This window comes from Nesoenas mayeri (assembly GCF_963082525.1).
Source record: "Nesoenas mayeri genome assembly, chromosome: 9".
Lineage (NCBI taxonomy): Eukaryota > Metazoa > Chordata > Aves > Columbiformes > Columbidae > Nesoenas > Nesoenas mayeri.
In genome coordinates this window covers 2,479,704-2,496,776 of record NC_137557.1, presented here as the reverse complement: position 1 = coordinate 2,496,776, position 17,073 = coordinate 2,479,704, and the positions used below count along the sequence as shown (strand labels likewise).

Genomic DNA, 17,073 nt, shown 5'->3' with positions numbered 1-17,073 from the left:
TAATTACCTGCCAAATGCACAGACTGAGTGATTTATGAAGTAACAGCTGGAAAAGAAGATGGTGCAAACTGAAGAGACTCATCCACCTCCATAGGTCCTGGTGCCTGGCCCAGGGGAAGTACAGGACATTTCACTCCAGGTAAATAATACTCAGATCCCAAGAAGCCCTTTCCACATCACACGTGAATACTTTTTACTTCCCTTTCTATGATTTCTTCTCATATAAGAACATAAGGCACAACTTGATAAAACCAGGTAGAATTAGAGCACTATGGAGGTGCATGTATATACATCTAGTGCTGCGATCAGCTGTCCGTGGTGTGGAGAAACATCAAGAAATGCTCAGTGCTTCCTATAGACGTGACTCATTTGCTGTCCAATAATCTGATTATTTTGCTATCCAAAAGCTCTGCCTTATAATATTTTGGTGGCCTAAAAAAACCTCAGAATACCCAGTTCAATATCAGCTTTCTATTCAGAATTCCTGTGCCCTCTAAAATCCAGCCCATCTAAACGTTATTTATTACAAGAACACAGGACTTGGGTACTGAAATCAGCATCTCATTGCAGCAGCTCTGGGTACATGCCCTGTTTTTCCCAAGAAATCTTCAATAGCAAAATAAGCATCACTGCGGTTGTCTTTTATATAAGTGCATTTAGTCCTAAATAAATAATGAGCTGCAAGCATTCAGATTAGGTTTGGAAGTTTCCACTCATAAGGAGCAGCCTACAGTCAGTGCCTTTACATTCAAAGTCTACCATCCACACCATAAGTTCTAGTTTTGCAATTTTCGAGCTGAGCAATACCTGCAGAGCCATCTTTTAATAGCGATGTGTCAGATCGCCCTGTTGTGCGTGTGCCAGCAAGATGGGAGCGGCAGAAAGAAAAAATGCAACCCACTAAAATTGCAACACTTCTTTCCTGAGAATTTATCTTGATGAATAATTATAAAATGCGTATGCCATCGTAGAGGACTGTTGCAAGCACAAAAAGAAGAAAAAAGAGCTAACTGCCATTACATTAATCAAACCTGCTACTTCAGTGGTATCCCAGGGTACCACTGGTAAGATGCTTAATGCTCAAGTGGGCTGGCAGAGCCCTGGGTGGGCAGAGTGTCCCTGTCCTCCCCCTTCCATGTTTTCCTTTCCTTACCATTTATGCAATTTTCATTAATCAGTCTGCACTCTCTGGCACAAATTACCTACAAACACACAACTGAATACTCAGGTTCTTTCTGCCCCGGGCCCCTTTGAATTGGACTATTTTGCAGTCCAGCCCTGCAAATCCCCAGAGGATTATTCCGGCGATACGAGGTTGGCGCAGCGAGTGCTGGAACATTCCCATCACTTACGGAAGAATGTATCAAGTCTGGACAAAAGAAAAACCACTCCTCCCCTCTCCTCTGCAGGTGCTCCGCTCTACTGCAACTCCCCCACTGCTGTGGTTTTATATCACTGTCCTTTCCTGCCCTTTCCAGTTGGCTCCACACACTCCCCCTTGCAAAGCTGCATCATTATTTCCATTCATTTTACCTCCCATTTCCACCAATAAAGTCCCCATTCCTTACTCCTCCTTCTCCCCTACCAACTATCCATCTTTGGCTCTTCCATCCACATGAAAACACAGAACTTCTGCCTCCACCATGCTCCTGTCCTCTGCTTCTGCCCCCAAAAGCAGCGATGGAGGGAGGGGGAGCCAGACACATCCAGCCAAAGGGCATCAGCTTTGTTTCTACAGCAAGTTCACTTGAGCCACTGAAGCATGGTTTTGATTTTTTCCTCTGTTCGGTGTTGTCTCCAGCCAGCCAGAGTGAAACAGGTCTAGGAAACACCAACACCGTCTGTAATTTTTATGTACAAGTTTCTAACAGACGCGACGTGCAAAATATTCTACCTGCACATTGCTATTCTCATATTCTCTCATGAGAGAATCCAAAGTGCCAATATCTGGAAATCTAACTTCCACAAAAATATATTAATTTTATGGACACCAAGGTCCAAATTTCCCACTGGGGTGGGTTCTTTACTCCTCTCAGCACAACCCACCCTCTCACCAGGTTTCCTTCGGTCCCTATAACGGGATGAGATGGTTTTAGCTGAGGCACGGAAGATGACAAAAGGCACATGGAATGCAAACAGCAGCTACTGTACAACGGTCTCAAAGATTCCGATCATGTTCTGAAGAGCAAATATTTGCTCTTTTGGAACAATTGTTTTGTAGTCTGCGGTTCAGGTCTAGCGCATCGTGGTACAGGTAACAAACATATCAGTATTAAAGTAACACTTCCTGGCTCCTGCCTGTGCTTTTTCTTAAAATTAAGTGTTTGCTATGGCTGTTCACCAGCTCAGGTAAAGAAGCCTGAGCTGGGCAATAAGACCCATCATGATCTTTTACATTAATAAAGAAAAACTGTAATAAAAGTGATTTCTAAGTTGAAGGTATCTGTGGGAACGGGCTGTACTCTCTTTAAACAAGGAAATCAAAAAGGAAAACTTTGCAGTCTCAGAGCTGTGAAGTATTTTAAAGCAATGGAGAATTACCAAAGAGAGTTTTCTCTGACAATAAAGCGTGTTGGCAAGAGAATGTAAAGGCTGAGCTGCTGAAGGTGTCCCGATGATAAACTAAAAGCTTTGGGGTTGTGGTCACCAAGAAACAATAAGCTGTGATGTCTGATAAACACAAAATGGGTGATAGAAGCTGTTGAAGAACACAAGGAGGAGGATTCCTTAAGATTTCTCCTTGTTCAAGCAGCTCAATTCTATTAACTATGGTAATAGCATGTAAACTGCTGCTCTTTCAAGCATTACTCACAAAACATACGCATTGCATAGCATCAAGTACAACTTATATGCAACTTGCAGCCAAAACGTTGCTTAGAAGGAAACTAAACCACAGATATATTTGCTGCAACAAAGCTCTTTAAAACTCAATGACGCAACACAGGGGCTTTATCTACCGATCAGCTGAAAAGTGGAATGTCACAATATGCTGATCTCTGCTGCAAAGCTATTTTAAAGAAGTTTCTTTTCAGCTTTCTTTGTTCCTGCCCCTAAAGTTCAGCAGTAATAATGTTCGTGGCTCATACTATAAATTGGATTGCTAATTGGATTCCTCACAAGGAACTGAAGAAATAGGCAAGAACTGGAAAATAACTGGTGCATTATACCAGTAAATTTAGTGCAGATTATCTCACAGAAAGCAGCCCCTGGAAGTGTCGTGTCCCAACGGAATTAGCTGGTGTTATTCTTCCCATTCATGTCGCTCCTTGAGACCATAAAAGACAAGTTGAAACAGCCGTACCTCTGCCAAAGCACAGTCACAATTATTAGTTTGCAACTTCATGGCTGCAGTCAGTAAAAGAGCCCTTAATTCCTAAAGAAATAGGCCAGACGATTACAGCCTTCACTAGGGGGGTAACACGAATCTGGGGCTGCAAATACAAAGATGCACGAAAACCAGCAGAGACCAGAACGAAACATCTTTGTTGGAAAGTCAGGGCAGGTCTAACTGGACAAGAGGTCCCAGGAGCTCCTGCGGTGGCTTCACCGCCTCCTTTCCTGGATCCGCTTTACGTGAGGGAACAGTGACCTCAGGTGTCAGTTCAATTAATCACAGGAATATTTCTCCCATTAATTTATTGTTCTATGCTGCTTCTATTTATTGGTGTTTCCACTGAAAATGAAGCTGCTGCGAGCCAGCCAGCACACCCGCACAAACGCCGTCCTGGCTTTTCTTGCCTTGACACTTGAGTTTTCATGCAAACCACAAACAGCTATTTAGCTTTTAATGGTGTGACTTTGGTATTGTTTGGCAGCTCGGAGACTGAGCAGGACTCCTAAAGACCAGATAAAAAATCTATTGCAAATCTTAGGATAAACTCAACCTGCATGTGAGTTCAGTGTCATTCGTATAATTCAAATGTCAGTGTGCACATCAGTTAGATATTCGGATAGCTTAATGAACAGAAATGAAACTTCATACAGCATAAGATGAAGTACTGTACTTTCCATTTCTACAAACCATTCTGATCCATTCTGGATTAATGGGATCACAAATAATGTTTATTTAAATATATATATGTGGCTCTTGGAAAAGATGAATCAGGGTAAAAATGACACTTTAAAAACTTGCTAGAGCTGTTGATAGTGATAAAATCAATGGAAGAGTTAAAAGGTTCAGTCTAGGATGTAACAAATTGAATAGATAATTGAATTAATTATACAACTGTTCTAATTAGTAGACAGTTCTATAAATGAGATGTGTACATTCTACACACTGTCAATAAATTCCTTATTTCTATATGATGCTTTTAACACATATTTTAATTCATATTTTCTGATTCCGTAAGTGGAATGAGAAGAGACTGAATTATTTAAAACCTCACTCTACAACCTGCCTGTGGCCTCAGCCTTTGGACGAGCCACACGGATGTGTTTCCAAATCGACCTGCACAAAGCCGGGATGCATGAGCCGGAGCAGGACCCGAGCCACTGGAGAACAGGGCCTTTTGCTGACCCTTTTGTGATGATTGCAGCATTCAGACTGACGCCACAGCCGTGCAGTGTCTTCTCCATTTAACCAAGTGAGCTCTGCACAGACACAGATGCGGACGATTAGCAAGTACACACTCTTCATACAGAGTATTTATTTCCCAGACACATTCTAGCCTGTAAATCCACATTTCCCAATGTGACAAAACATTTAATCACTCTACACCCCCAAATGTTGCAGAGAAAAAATGTAAAATAAAAACTTAGGGACACTGCTTGCCATGCTTCCGACCTCAGGAAACCCTAAGAAATAATTAACAACTCCATGCCACCAGTCAGACACTGAAATGCCAACACAGTTTTAAACAGCAGCAGTCGCAGAAGGGAGAGTAATATTTTTCACCCTTTCCATTCTCTGTCATTACTATTGGAGTAGCTGGTGGTGGAGACCTGACAGCTTTATCACCCAAGCTGCCAGAATTTACAAAGCTTTCTATAAATTCACAGCAGTGTCTGAACACAGTCTTATAACTCCTGCAGCTCCCGGGTGAAAAGGGAAATTAAATGGAGCTGTGAAGACTGAAATGTCCTGATGAGTTCCCATCTTGCACTTCAGAGAACAGCTCCAGAGACATTTACAGGGAAAGAAGACACCACTCCAAGGCTCAGCCCACATTAGAAGTGTAATTCCTGTAGGGTTTTTTCCAGAAAGGTTATTGCCACTTTCTTACTATATATGCTATATATGCCATTAAGGAGTGTGTGGCTGTTTTAGTGAGAATGAGTAAGAATAAAGCCAAGAGATTCGTGTAGCTGCAAATCCAGACCGGCTTGAAATCCGGCCTCTCCATCTTTGTCTGGTCTGTTTAAAACAGCAACTGGGCACATCCATCATTATCTTCCTGCCTTGCGTTCCCCTGGTCATTTATACCAGACCACAGCTGAACCCTCCCAAACCCCACTTTAATGTTTCCACGGATACTGGATCCTCACTAGGAAAAGTCGGTGAAATCTTTCAGTCACATCACGTGGACAAAGTCCATGTAATAAGTTCTAAAATCCAGACCTGCCATTGCTGAGGGTCTCAGGGAATTCTGCGGTCTGCTTTTTATCTTGTTTATTGTGAACAAAGCTGTAAAATCTTTCAGAAGTGGTGCTAAGACTCTAATAATACCCTGACAGTTTAAAATATACAAACTTTACTTGGATGGATGGATGGATGGATGGATGGATGGATGGATGGATGGATGGGAGACACAGGGCAACGACAGCTTGCAGAGGCAATACAAAGTACCTTGGTGACTACCAAGATTTTAACTGGCAGTAGATGGTGGTTGTGCCTTGAGCTGTGGTAGGGTTTAGTATATTAGCACCAAAATAAGATGTAGAAAACTGCAGGTGCAAACAAATCTGCAGCGAAAATATTTAAAGTAATATTAGGATTGAATTCTCCTCCCGGTGACTTCACAGCGGATCTGGATCCTATAACTGACAGGCTTTGTCCTTCCCTTTTGCAATGTGAGAGACGCCAAGTGACAGCCTGGAATTCACATGGAGTATGTTATATCAGAAATCAAAGAAATCAAAGATCAAGTGATTCATCAGGGCTTGATAGTAAAAAGCATTCAATACCCACTGTGCAGCAGCCGCTCTGAAGAGTATAGAAATGAAACTTCAGCGCAGGGAAACCCTTGTTTTTTATCTTTTTTTTGCTTTTTCCTTTTTTATTTTTAACAATACATTGTAAGTTTCCAGAGAGATCTGCAAATAAACTTCATTTCAAAGGAGCAGAAGTGAGTGACAGTCTGTGAAGGCAAGGAGAAAAATGTGCCAAAATCAAAACGAGTCAGACAGCTCGACAGCCTGTGATTTTCAGTCCCCAAAGCAACCAAAACAACTCTTCCTTTCCATCAGGATATCGCGGTATCAAATGAACCCCACACAACATGTGGATGTGATTCAGCTCTGCTTTTCTCCATTGTAACTACAAACCTGCATAAAACAAATGCTGACCTGTAAAAATACTTTAATATCATGAGAGCTTCACTTTTCCAGAGGGATATTTGGTTATTGTGCAATATGAATAGAATATAACCCAAACGGATTGTACTAACTCCTTCTAAACCAAAGTATTATGTAACTCTTAATTAACGAATTATGACAGCGTAGTTGACAACAATCTCACCATAATGTTTTTTTCAGCTTTGTAAGATGTACTAGCAATGGGTGGCTCCTCTTAGAAGTCAGTATATTATTCACGTAAATTAGGATAATGTCCTTTTATTCTGCTACTGAAACCGCATCCTCCCTTCAAAACCTCACAACTGGTTCTCGGGGTAGTTTCACATTAAATCCGAACAGTAAATTAAAGACATATAGTAATTATTGTCATTCAATCCTTTGTAAGTCAGTGACGAGAACTAGAACTCATTCAAGCTTGATAATGATTTCAAATCAAAACTGAATCCACAGCAAGAATAGTTGCTTGTTGCTTTATTTACAAGCACCTGCACCACCACAAAATCTATTGTACATAATGTATAATTTGTGTTCTCAGGAAAAAATGTGACCTCATTGCTCAGATACAGGAAGGCTAAAGAAAGAGAGAAGTTCAGGCACTTTGGTTCTACCCATTTCTGCAAAGTGATGAGAAGCTGCCAACAGATGCAAAAAGTAGCCAGTTAATTCTGAAGCTAGAACATAACAGTCCTTCAAAAATCAACACTGAAAGTAATATCAATTTAATGCCAAACATCCCTATTCTTACTCTTTCCACTAAAGTTGGGAATTCCTTTTAAAATAAAGGGCATTTGGAGATGTTAAGCCACAGATGACAAACTGGCGAAAGCAATAATAAAATTGCTTCAAAGCAGTATTGCTCGAAGATGAATTAGAGAAACCTTTAAGAAGTAATTAGTTGAAAACGGCCACCACCTCGTGTATTGCTGCCAGCACTGGTTCGCGCCATTTGCAGGCGTGCAACACCTGCCAGATTGGTCCCTGTGCTTATAAATGAACATGGCACATCTCCATATTAAAAAAAAAAATAAAATAAAATAAAAATTAGGACATAAATCTAAGGGCCAAGGTGAAGAGAAGCTGCTAAATTAATGTACACTGTGATTAGGTTATAAAAGACCCACCCATCATTAACCAATTAACATGATTTTCAGACCACCTGCAAACCCAGGGGATATTTCCCAAGTTTTAGATCCTTCTGCACCACAAGAGGGAGACAGAAGATTAAGTGATACATTGTTTAGAAGCAGAGTTCTTAGTTTATATTTATATTTTTATATTTATATTTAACTAATAATTAATAGATGTAAGTAAGAAACTGAACAACTAACACCATCAATGATTTCTTGGTATAGATGTCAACATGTCAAAAAATTGTAATGCATATGTAATGATTATGTGAATATAAGCATCCAGTCTTTGGAGCACTGACGGAGGATGATCCCCAGCGCAGATAAAATAAAGAATTGACTCTGCTGTTCAGTTATTTCTCCGTTTCAAAGGGAGGAACATGAGAAGCCGCTGCCTTTGTCCCCTCCGGCCGCCATTTGCTGCCACACAGCGCGGCCCCGCGGGGAAGGATGATGGATGGATCAAATCCCGTGATTTTCAAATAAAAAATGAATTAATGTTTCAAAGAATCAGTGATCAGAGCGTGATTTACAAGCGGCATTCACTGTCCCTCATGAACCGGGCGCCGCCATCTTGCAGCCCCCGCCCCCAAGGCCGGGCCCTCGTCGTCTTCTTCCTCTTCTTCCTCCTCCTCTTCCTCTCCGTCCCGGACACTGCGTCCGCGTGTTTCCCGCAGCCATGGAGTACATGACGGGGCCGGTAACCTCCACCCAGGGCAACATGTAAGCGGCGATGGGCCCTGGGGATGGCGGGGCTGAGTCTCCTCAGGGCGCCCGGTGCTGCGGGTTGTGGGTACCCGGCGAGGGGGCGGCGGGGGGGGGGGGGGGGCGACTTGCGTGACCCACCACTTAAAAGAAAAAACATATATTACATTAAAAACCCTCCACATACCTTTGTCTGCGTCCGCGGGTTCGCGTAGCCGCCTCCGTCGGGGGCAGCGTTGCTGTTCGTGACTGACTTTTCCTCCCTGTTTGTCTGTCGTTCTTTCCCAGCCTGTGCTGCCAGTGCGGCGTGGCCATCCCGCCCAACCCGGCCAACATGTGCGTGGGCTGCCTGCGGGCGCAGGTGGACATCACCGAGGGCATCCCCAAGCAGAGCACCCTCCACTTCTGCAAGCAGTGCCAAAGGTGGGCGCCGAGATCCCCGCTGCCCCTCAGGGAGCCCCTTCTGAGGGGAAATGGGACTTGGGGGCCATGGCTGTGGCTGGAGAGCCTGTTGTCATCAGGGACTTTAATCAGGGACCTTCCCAGCTCCCCAGTGCCACCCCTGCCATGTGCAGGGAGGAGTGGCTGGCACTGGAAGCTGTGCTGCCATCAGAGACCTGGACAGGCTGGAGACTTGGGCAGGGAAAAAGTTAATGAAATATAACAAGGGCAAGCCCAGAGTCTTGCATCTGGGTAGGAACAACCCCAGGTTCCAGTATAAGTTGGGGGATGACCTATTAGAGAGCAGTGTAGGGGAAAGGGAGCTGGGGTCCTGGGGACAGCAGGGTGACCATGAGCCAGCACTGGGCCCTTGTGGCCAGGAAGCCAATGGTACCTGGGGTGGGTTAGAAGGGGGTGGTCAGTAGGTCAGAGAGGTTCTCCTGCCCCTCTGCTCTGCCCTGGGGAGACCACACCTGGAATCTTGTGTCCAGTTGTGGCCCCTCAGTTCCAGCAGGACAGGGAACTGCTGGAGAGAGTCCAGCGCAGGGCAACAAAGATGCTGAAGGGAGTGGAGCATCTCCCATGTGAGGAAAGGCTGAGGGAGCTGGGGCTCTGGAGCTGGACAAGAGGAGACTGAGGGGTGACCTCATTCATGTTTACAGATATCTAAAGGGTGAGTGTTAAGAGGATGGAGCCAGGCTCTTCTCGGTGACAACCAATGGTAGGACAAGGGGTAATGGGATCAAACTGGAACACAAGATATTCCATTTAAATTTGAGAAGAAACTTCTTCTCAGTGAGGGTGTCAGAGCCTGGCCCAGGCTGCCCAGGGGGGTTGTGGAGTCTCCTTCTGTGCAGACATTCCAACCCGCCTGGACACCTTCCTGTGTAACCTCATCTGGGTGTTCCTGCTCCATGGGGGGATTGCACTGGATGAGCTTTCCAGGGCCCTTCAACCCCTGACATTCTGGGATTCTGTGATCTTCACCAGCTCAGGTTGCTCAGAGCCCCATCCAGCCTGGCCTGGGGTAGTTCATCCACTACCTCTCTGGGCAACCTGGGCCAGGCTCTCACCACCCTCAGGGGCAAAAATAGCAGATAACTACTCATCTTCTGAGGGGTTTAGTTGGTTGAAGCAGCTCCATGTGCTGTAAAATGCTCCCTGTATCTCAGGTACCTCCAGCCGCCGGGAACGTGGATTCAGTGCAACTTGGAATCAAGAGAGCTGCTCGCTTTGTGTCTTAAAAAGATCAAAGCTTCGCTGAGCAAGGTAAGTAGCTAATTCTGTTGCTATTTCATAGCATGTCTGCTGGTTTTGCACAAAATGAAGTCCAGCTAATTCACACAGGGTTCGATCCTTCCAGAGCAGCCATTTGTACGTGTATGAAGCTTATCAGCTGATTTATATTAAACATAATGACAACCTCATCTCAAATAACTATGCAAGGGTTTTGGAGGGTTCAGTAAGGACAGGCTCTAACAAAAGATTTCCAGGCATACTGAGGAGGCTATTGCAGTGCAGTTCTGTGAGTTAAGGCGTACTGCACAATTCTTATTGTAGTTGAGCATAATTAACTGAAGAAGTCTAATGTGTTTTTAATGGCCTTTAATTGTACAGTTTCTTTTTACACATTTTAAAAATAATTTATACAATACTTGTCCTTACTGATTTATGACAATATGAAATAGAGTTGCAGAGGTCTATATATAGATTAAATGGAAAGTCATGTGTTTTCAGGTGAATAAAGTATCTCTTAGGTTCAGAATCTTACCAGAGGAAAAACTCTGAGATAGTGTTTTAAGCAAAAAATTGTCACTTCAATTATCAAGGTTTGAATTAGATTGCTTAACTGAGTTTCTTGCTACTGGGTTAGTACTTAAAATATCTTTGACTGCAGGAAATTTGCACGTACTTAGCTTTAGAGATTAAATTGGCCTTTAAGTCCTGAGGAAACCATTATATTGTCCAAATTCATCTTTACGTGGCATCCAGAGATGCTGCTGAATAGTTTATTCAGTTGTTCTGGTTTAACAGTCTGTAACAAACAATTGCCAATTATTTTAGGTAAATCAAACTCTGTGTTGTAACTAAGCATTATTAATTGAGTTTAGTATACTGCTAATATTTTTTTAATTAAGGTTATTCACTTCCTCAATTGAGCAGCAATGAACTATACCTTAAGCTTATGTTTTCTGGCAGTTAGAGCTCTATGTTTTTAACATATTTATAACTAGTACAAGCACTGGCAGTAGCTGAATTCTTATTGTTTCCCACTGGCAGGTCCGGCTGATTGATGCAGGTTTTATTTGGACCGAACCACATTCGAAGAGGCTGAAGCTCAAACTGACTGTTCAGAAAGAGGTAACCGGAGTATAATATTCTGCACTTGGTTTTTAAAAAGCTTTAATGGAAACCAATATGATCTTATTTATTGTTATTATTGCATGTTAGATAAGTGCTTCTCTTTGGTAGAATCCAACATATGCTGTGTTGTCTGTCACACAGCGTAGTATGGAAGTTATTTCAGGATCCTGCGGTAAACAAGTTTCTGTCTTGATGGGACTGATGAGGAAACCTCTTAAACTTCTGCTCTGCAGGTGCTAAATGGAGCCATTCTTCAGCAGGTGTTTGTGGTGGAATACCTGGTTCAGTCTCAAATGTGTGAAGACTGTCACAGGATCGAAGCGAAGGATTTCTGGAAAGCTGTGGTGCAGGTCAGACAGAAGGTAGGAGACAAACTGAGTTTCCATTTGTTGGTGGCGGAACAATCAGGAGGACAAATCTTTGAGTGATTTTTTGATTTTTCTCCGAAAAAGATGTACTCGCACTGCCACAATAATACCTTTTGTGTTCATGGGTGTTTTTCTTGCTGATCTTAGTTTAGAAAACCTTTATTTTTGCTGTCCAGTATTATTAACCTATTCTTTTTAAATTATGTCTGGCAGGAAGGTTTTGGGTGAATTACTAAATGTCCTTCTGTGTTTTAAGGCAGTGTTAGAAACAGTGGGACAGATTGTTTATAAATATTTAAATCTTCTTTAAAGCAAAAGGTATCTTTATCAATCAATTACACAAAAATGAGAAACAGAAGGTTTAAATAATTTGGTATAAATAGAGGACATCTCCGAAATCTTTTTGGTTACTTGGAATAGACTTCGGACAGTCCCTTCTCTAGATGATCTCTCCGTATCAATGTTTGTTGTTGAGCGATGCTGCATTTGCACTAGATAGTTCTGAAATGACCTTTTATCTGTGTTTGGTTTTAGACCCTGCACAAGAAGACTTTCTACTACTTGGAGCAGCTGATTTTAAAACACAGGCTCCATCAAAATACACTTCGCATCAAAGAAATCCACGGTACGTGAGGTGGCTTGTTAGTCCTGAGGCAGAATAGACTCATCTGTTTTACTTTGGAAGGGTGCTTGTGCTGGGAGTTGTGTGCAGATAAACAGCAGATTACTGAGCATATATATTGTATTTGAAATAGAAATGCTCATCAAGCTTTCCTTTCTTTAAGACGGCCTGGATTTCTATTATTCTTCAAAGCAACAGGCCCAGAAGATGGTTGACTTTCTTCAGTGTACAGTTCCATCTAGGTACGGAATTTATTTATATTGCCTTGAATACCAAAAAGCTTTTAGGAAATACCTTTTATCCTTCACTTTTAAACAATTCTATAAATGTAATGAACCTGTATTGTAGTTAAAACAGGCAAAATCCCTTCTACAGAAGTCCCATGTTTTCCATTTAGCCGTTGTAAAACTAACCCTTGTGCATTTTTCTATTTATTTTTGGATTTGTAGTACGTACCTATATACTTGCATTGCTGATTATCTCCTGTTGCCTGTAATGTCCTTCTCGCTGCCTGAAGGCTCTATTTTAATGTTTTATAGATCAAAATCATCCCAACGTTTGATCTCGCATGATATTCATAGTAATGTCTACAATTACAAAAGCACTTTCTCGGTGGAAATTGTTCCCATCTGCAAGGTAGCGTCTCTGTTTCACCTTCAGGGTATTGTGTGAAGGGGGTAGAGTTGGGTTTTGGTGACCGAGGCCTGATTTCTTGTGTATTTGGGGGATGGAGGGGTTTGCTCTCCCACAAAACACGGAAAGTGAGGAAGTTATTGGGTGGAGAACTGAAAATACCAAGTTCAAAAACCTATTTCAGATCTCTCTGAAGACTTGATGAAAAAATTAAGGAAACACGAGTGTAAACTCTTTTCTTGTTGTTTGCAGGACAACGTTGTGTGTCTGTCGCCAAAACTGGCGCAGAGCCTTGGGAACATGAGCCAGATCTGCGTGTGCATTCGAGTGACGAGCACCGTCCACCTCATTGACCCCAGGACTCTGCAGAGTAAGTTCGGCCTTCTCTTCTGCATCTGACTTTTTTCTGCTGGCACGATTCTTTGTTTTGTTTTATTTTCTTAAAATCTTGTGTATTTTTAGACCTTTGTGTTGTAAATGTATTTGTACAATCGCTGATGTAGAAATTTAGTAGTGAACAGAGGTATGGTTTCCAAGCTTGATTTCCATGGTATCATCAGCAAAACGTGGGGGCTCACTGGGAAGTTCATGGATCTTCTAGGTCTCTGCTAAGCACTTAATTTGTCAGGTATATTCTTCAAAAATGAGATGGCATCTGTTTTTTCTCTGGATTGTCACTTTAGCCACTTTGGTAGCAGAAGCACTGTGCTTTGATTGGTATTTGCTGGTAAACTCTACCAACAAAATACCTCTAGTAAGGATCCATCCAGGCAAACGATTCTTGTGAATAACAAGGTCTGTCACAGATCAGCTGCTCTTGTTGCACGGGTTTGCAATACGCATAATTCCTGAATATTTGTGTTACAATAAGAAATTTGAACAAAATGCATTTGGCAGTTACCTTAATTTTGGCAAATGCTTCTATTTCCTTTTCATTTTTTCGCAAGCAATTCTCTCCCTTGTGATGGCCAATGCTGATTTCTTGTTGCTTTTTATTTCCCAGTTGCTGAAATTGATGGCAGTACCTACTGGCGCCACCCTTTCAATAGCTTGTTCCACCCGAAACAACTCGAGGAGTTTATCATTATGGATATCAATAGGGTTCAAGAAAAGAAAAAGGTTGCAGGTGCAGGGGCAAGATCCAACAAGGTGAGAGTTCCTCTTGATTGGATTCCATGGTTTGGACCTTCTCCTCCCTGCCCTGCTCAGCTGAGCTTCTGTTTCCAATCATTCTGCCTTGCAAAGTCAGATTTCTGCTCTTCTGCATCTTGCCCTTGGCAAAGCTCTTCTCGGGAAGCTGTTGGTTTGGAAGTCGCACAGGCACGATCTGGATTCCCCTTTCAGCAATGCTTTTCTGTTGGAAGAGTTTAAACTGCTTGTTACTATCACTATTAAAATTCCGCAGTAGCTGTGCAACTCTTCAGATATTAAATCGTTTTTGCTGAAGTGTAGAAGCATTTCTTTTTAATCAGAATTCATGAATCAGTACCAGACATTTTCTTCACAGTCAAAAGCTGCATGTGGTTGAAAGTTATGAATTAAAAAAGCCCCACACGCACTCTGTCTAATTGTAGAAACAGCCTTGTTGGAATTCTTGTGAAAAGTGGTTGGCATGTCCATTTCCTTACTTTCATAACGACGAGAAGTGAGGAGTAGCCAGCAATATATTGGATGCCTGATGTAGAAATACAAGTTTAATGATGAATGTAATTTAAACCAGCACTGTAGCGGTGCATGGTAACACAGCGCGGCAGGTTAAGCTGCATTTGATTGCAAGAGTGTTCTCTTTTCTCTTTTCCGTTCCTCAAGCACACGCTGGCTGAAGCCTGGGTGCGGAAAACCTCGGAGCTGGACACGGATCATCAGTATTTCTGCTGCACTCACTTGGGACACATCCTGAATCCTGGCGATCTCGTCTTGGGGTCTGTTCTGTTTCTTGGCTTTTATTCAATGATCATTTAATGACAGAATTCAAGTCATCCTGTGCAAAGGGCTGTTAGTAACAACAGAGCTGAAGTATTGGCTGGAATAACAGTTTAGACACAGGTAGATGGGAGGAATTTTTAAAATACCAGGCAAGATCCTTTTGTTTGATAGTATCATGTACAACAGTGAAAAATGTAATTTATATTTGTTTTCAGATTAGGCAAATTAGGTGATTCTCAAACAGGCTTAAATGTGAACATTAGTGGAGCTGTTGTGAGCCCAGCAGAACCTCAGTGGATGCTCAGCAGGATTTGGGAACAGCAAGTTATTCATAGTTATGACACCTGCATATTGATGTGGATTTTTTATTTGCTCTGTGCTTCATTTGGAAAGGTTTCTCTTTCTTAGGAGCTGTAACTTGTAATACAAACATACAATACCTTGAGTTCAGCTTTATAGATTTACATAAAAGGGTAGGATAATATACCTGTTTTCATTTTAGATTCGACTTGGCAAACTGCAACTTAAATGACGAGTTTGCCAATAAGATGAATCCACACGAGATTCCTGATGTGGTAAGACCATGTTCTTTCTGTCTACAAAGTTGTCTGCGTTACCCAGGGCTATTAGGGAATATGATTTTATAATGAATACTCACTAGTTCCGTAGTGCCACAGGAAGAGGGGATATTCATGTTGAAATTTGAATAGCATCTAATTCTGAGAATTATTTTCCACAACTTACATTTGTGTGTGGTCATTAAGGAATATATTTACTTTAACTTACCTTATTCTACGTTGCTCTTGTTCAAATTACCGTTCACTGAGTGATGAAAACTGCATGATGTGTGTTTGCATATTCAGGACATAACCCAAAGTGTCTGGAAACTGAATGGACAAACACTATACAAATTCTGTATAAAACTTCTGAGTGCCTGACTATTCAGCCCATTTTACAGTTGCCCCAGTCTGAATTTGGGTGTTGTTGTGAATTTGGAAAGAGTGTGATCAGTAGTATTGAATGTGTAAATCTGTGCTGCTTTTCACTGCAGGTATTAATAAAGAAGAGCTACGACCGCACCAAACGCCAGCGGCGCAGAAACTGGAAGCTGAGAGAGCTGGAAAGGGACAGAGAAGGCGCAGACACGGACGATGAAAGGTTCAGTATCTGCCGTCAAGCTTTTCCGTCCATCCTACCTAGGAGACTGTGCCAAGCCTAGAAATAGTCTTGCTTTCTGCTGATAAACCCAGTGTGGTGCCTAAGCTGCTGTGCTGGCTGTTAAGGGGACACAAGCAAGTGCTGCTGGTTCTATTTGAGCATTGTGAAATACAAAAGCTATTTTAATGTTTTTTTTCCCAAGAAAAGCTTAAACCATGAGACAAGTGACGAATACTGGAAGTGTCGTGTCTGTAGGTTACAGTTGGTGTCTGTCTGGCTAAAGGGACACTTGTGTGAAAATGTGCTTGTCTCTGGTTTGTTTAGTGACAAAACCAGAAAGAAGTCAAACAAAAATGGGGCAATTAGAGTTAAATGAGGGCAGATAAATTAAACATTATTTGGAAACTAATAGGTGATAATAGAAAAGAGTGAGTTGGAAATGTAGGAGTGCTATGAGAAGGATGTGGGGTTGCAGTCCTCCCTTGGGGCTTGGCTTCTTTGGTTTTGTTTTAGAAATTTACATAAAAAACACAGGAAAAGAGATTAAATCCATTAAGCATCTTTTCCAGACAATACCAAGACTTCCTTGAAGATCTGGAGGAAGACGAAGCCATAAGGAAGAATGTCAACATTTACAGAAGTAAGAGCTTTGTTTGTTGGTTGCTCTTGTGGTTTGTTGGTTGTTTTGGGGATTAGTTTTTTCCCCATCATTCCTTGGGGTGGTTCAGGAGGTTTGGGGTTTGTTTTCTTTGCTTAGATGATGATTTCTATTCCCTTTTTAGATGCAGATATTCCAGTGGAGAGCGACACAGATGATGACGGCGCTCCGCGCATCAGCCTGGCTGAAATGCTGGAGGATCTTCATATTTCTGAGGATGCCACTGGTGGGGAGGGAGCAAATATGATGACAGAATAAGAACAGCATGCTCACCAATGCCATAAATATTCCTTTAGAGAGGAGAAAGTACCCAAAACATGAGTCAACATGACAAACCGTTCACGTACACGTGAAAAGTAATGTGATCGCTACCACTATATCCCTAAATAATGGTCCCGAATTCATGTGTTATATAAAATCTTCTAGAGAATCAACTAAGTTAAATTTCTGGAGTAATCCTTCTCTTGCACTGAAGGATCTCCAGAAGGAGAGACTTTATTCTAATTTTCCAGATTTGTAGGTAAAGTACCTACCCACTGTTCTTGTTTTCATTTCTTC

The 17,073-nt window shown here is 42.1% G+C and overlaps 1 protein-coding gene across 1 annotated transcript; it reads left to right on the top strand.

The window, feature by feature from the left end:
* Nucleotides 1-8,319: 8,319 nt before the first annotated feature.
* Nucleotides 8,320-17,073, top strand: NMD3 (NMD3 ribosome export adaptor; the record flags this gene model as incomplete). The annotated part of the gene is made up of 15 exons (XM_080349766.1): nt 8,320-8,363; nt 8,634-8,768; nt 9,959-10,055; nt 11,067-11,147; nt 11,384-11,512; nt 12,053-12,143; nt 12,304-12,382; nt 12,680-12,776; nt 13,026-13,143; nt 13,777-13,922; nt 14,583-14,695; nt 15,202-15,274; nt 15,751-15,857; nt 16,427-16,497; nt 16,640-17,073. 15 exons carry the CDS (start codon nt 8,320-8,322, stop codon nt 16,771-16,773), a joined length of 1,515 nt encoding a protein of 504 aa, XP_080205892.1. The 3' UTR covers nt 16,774-17,073.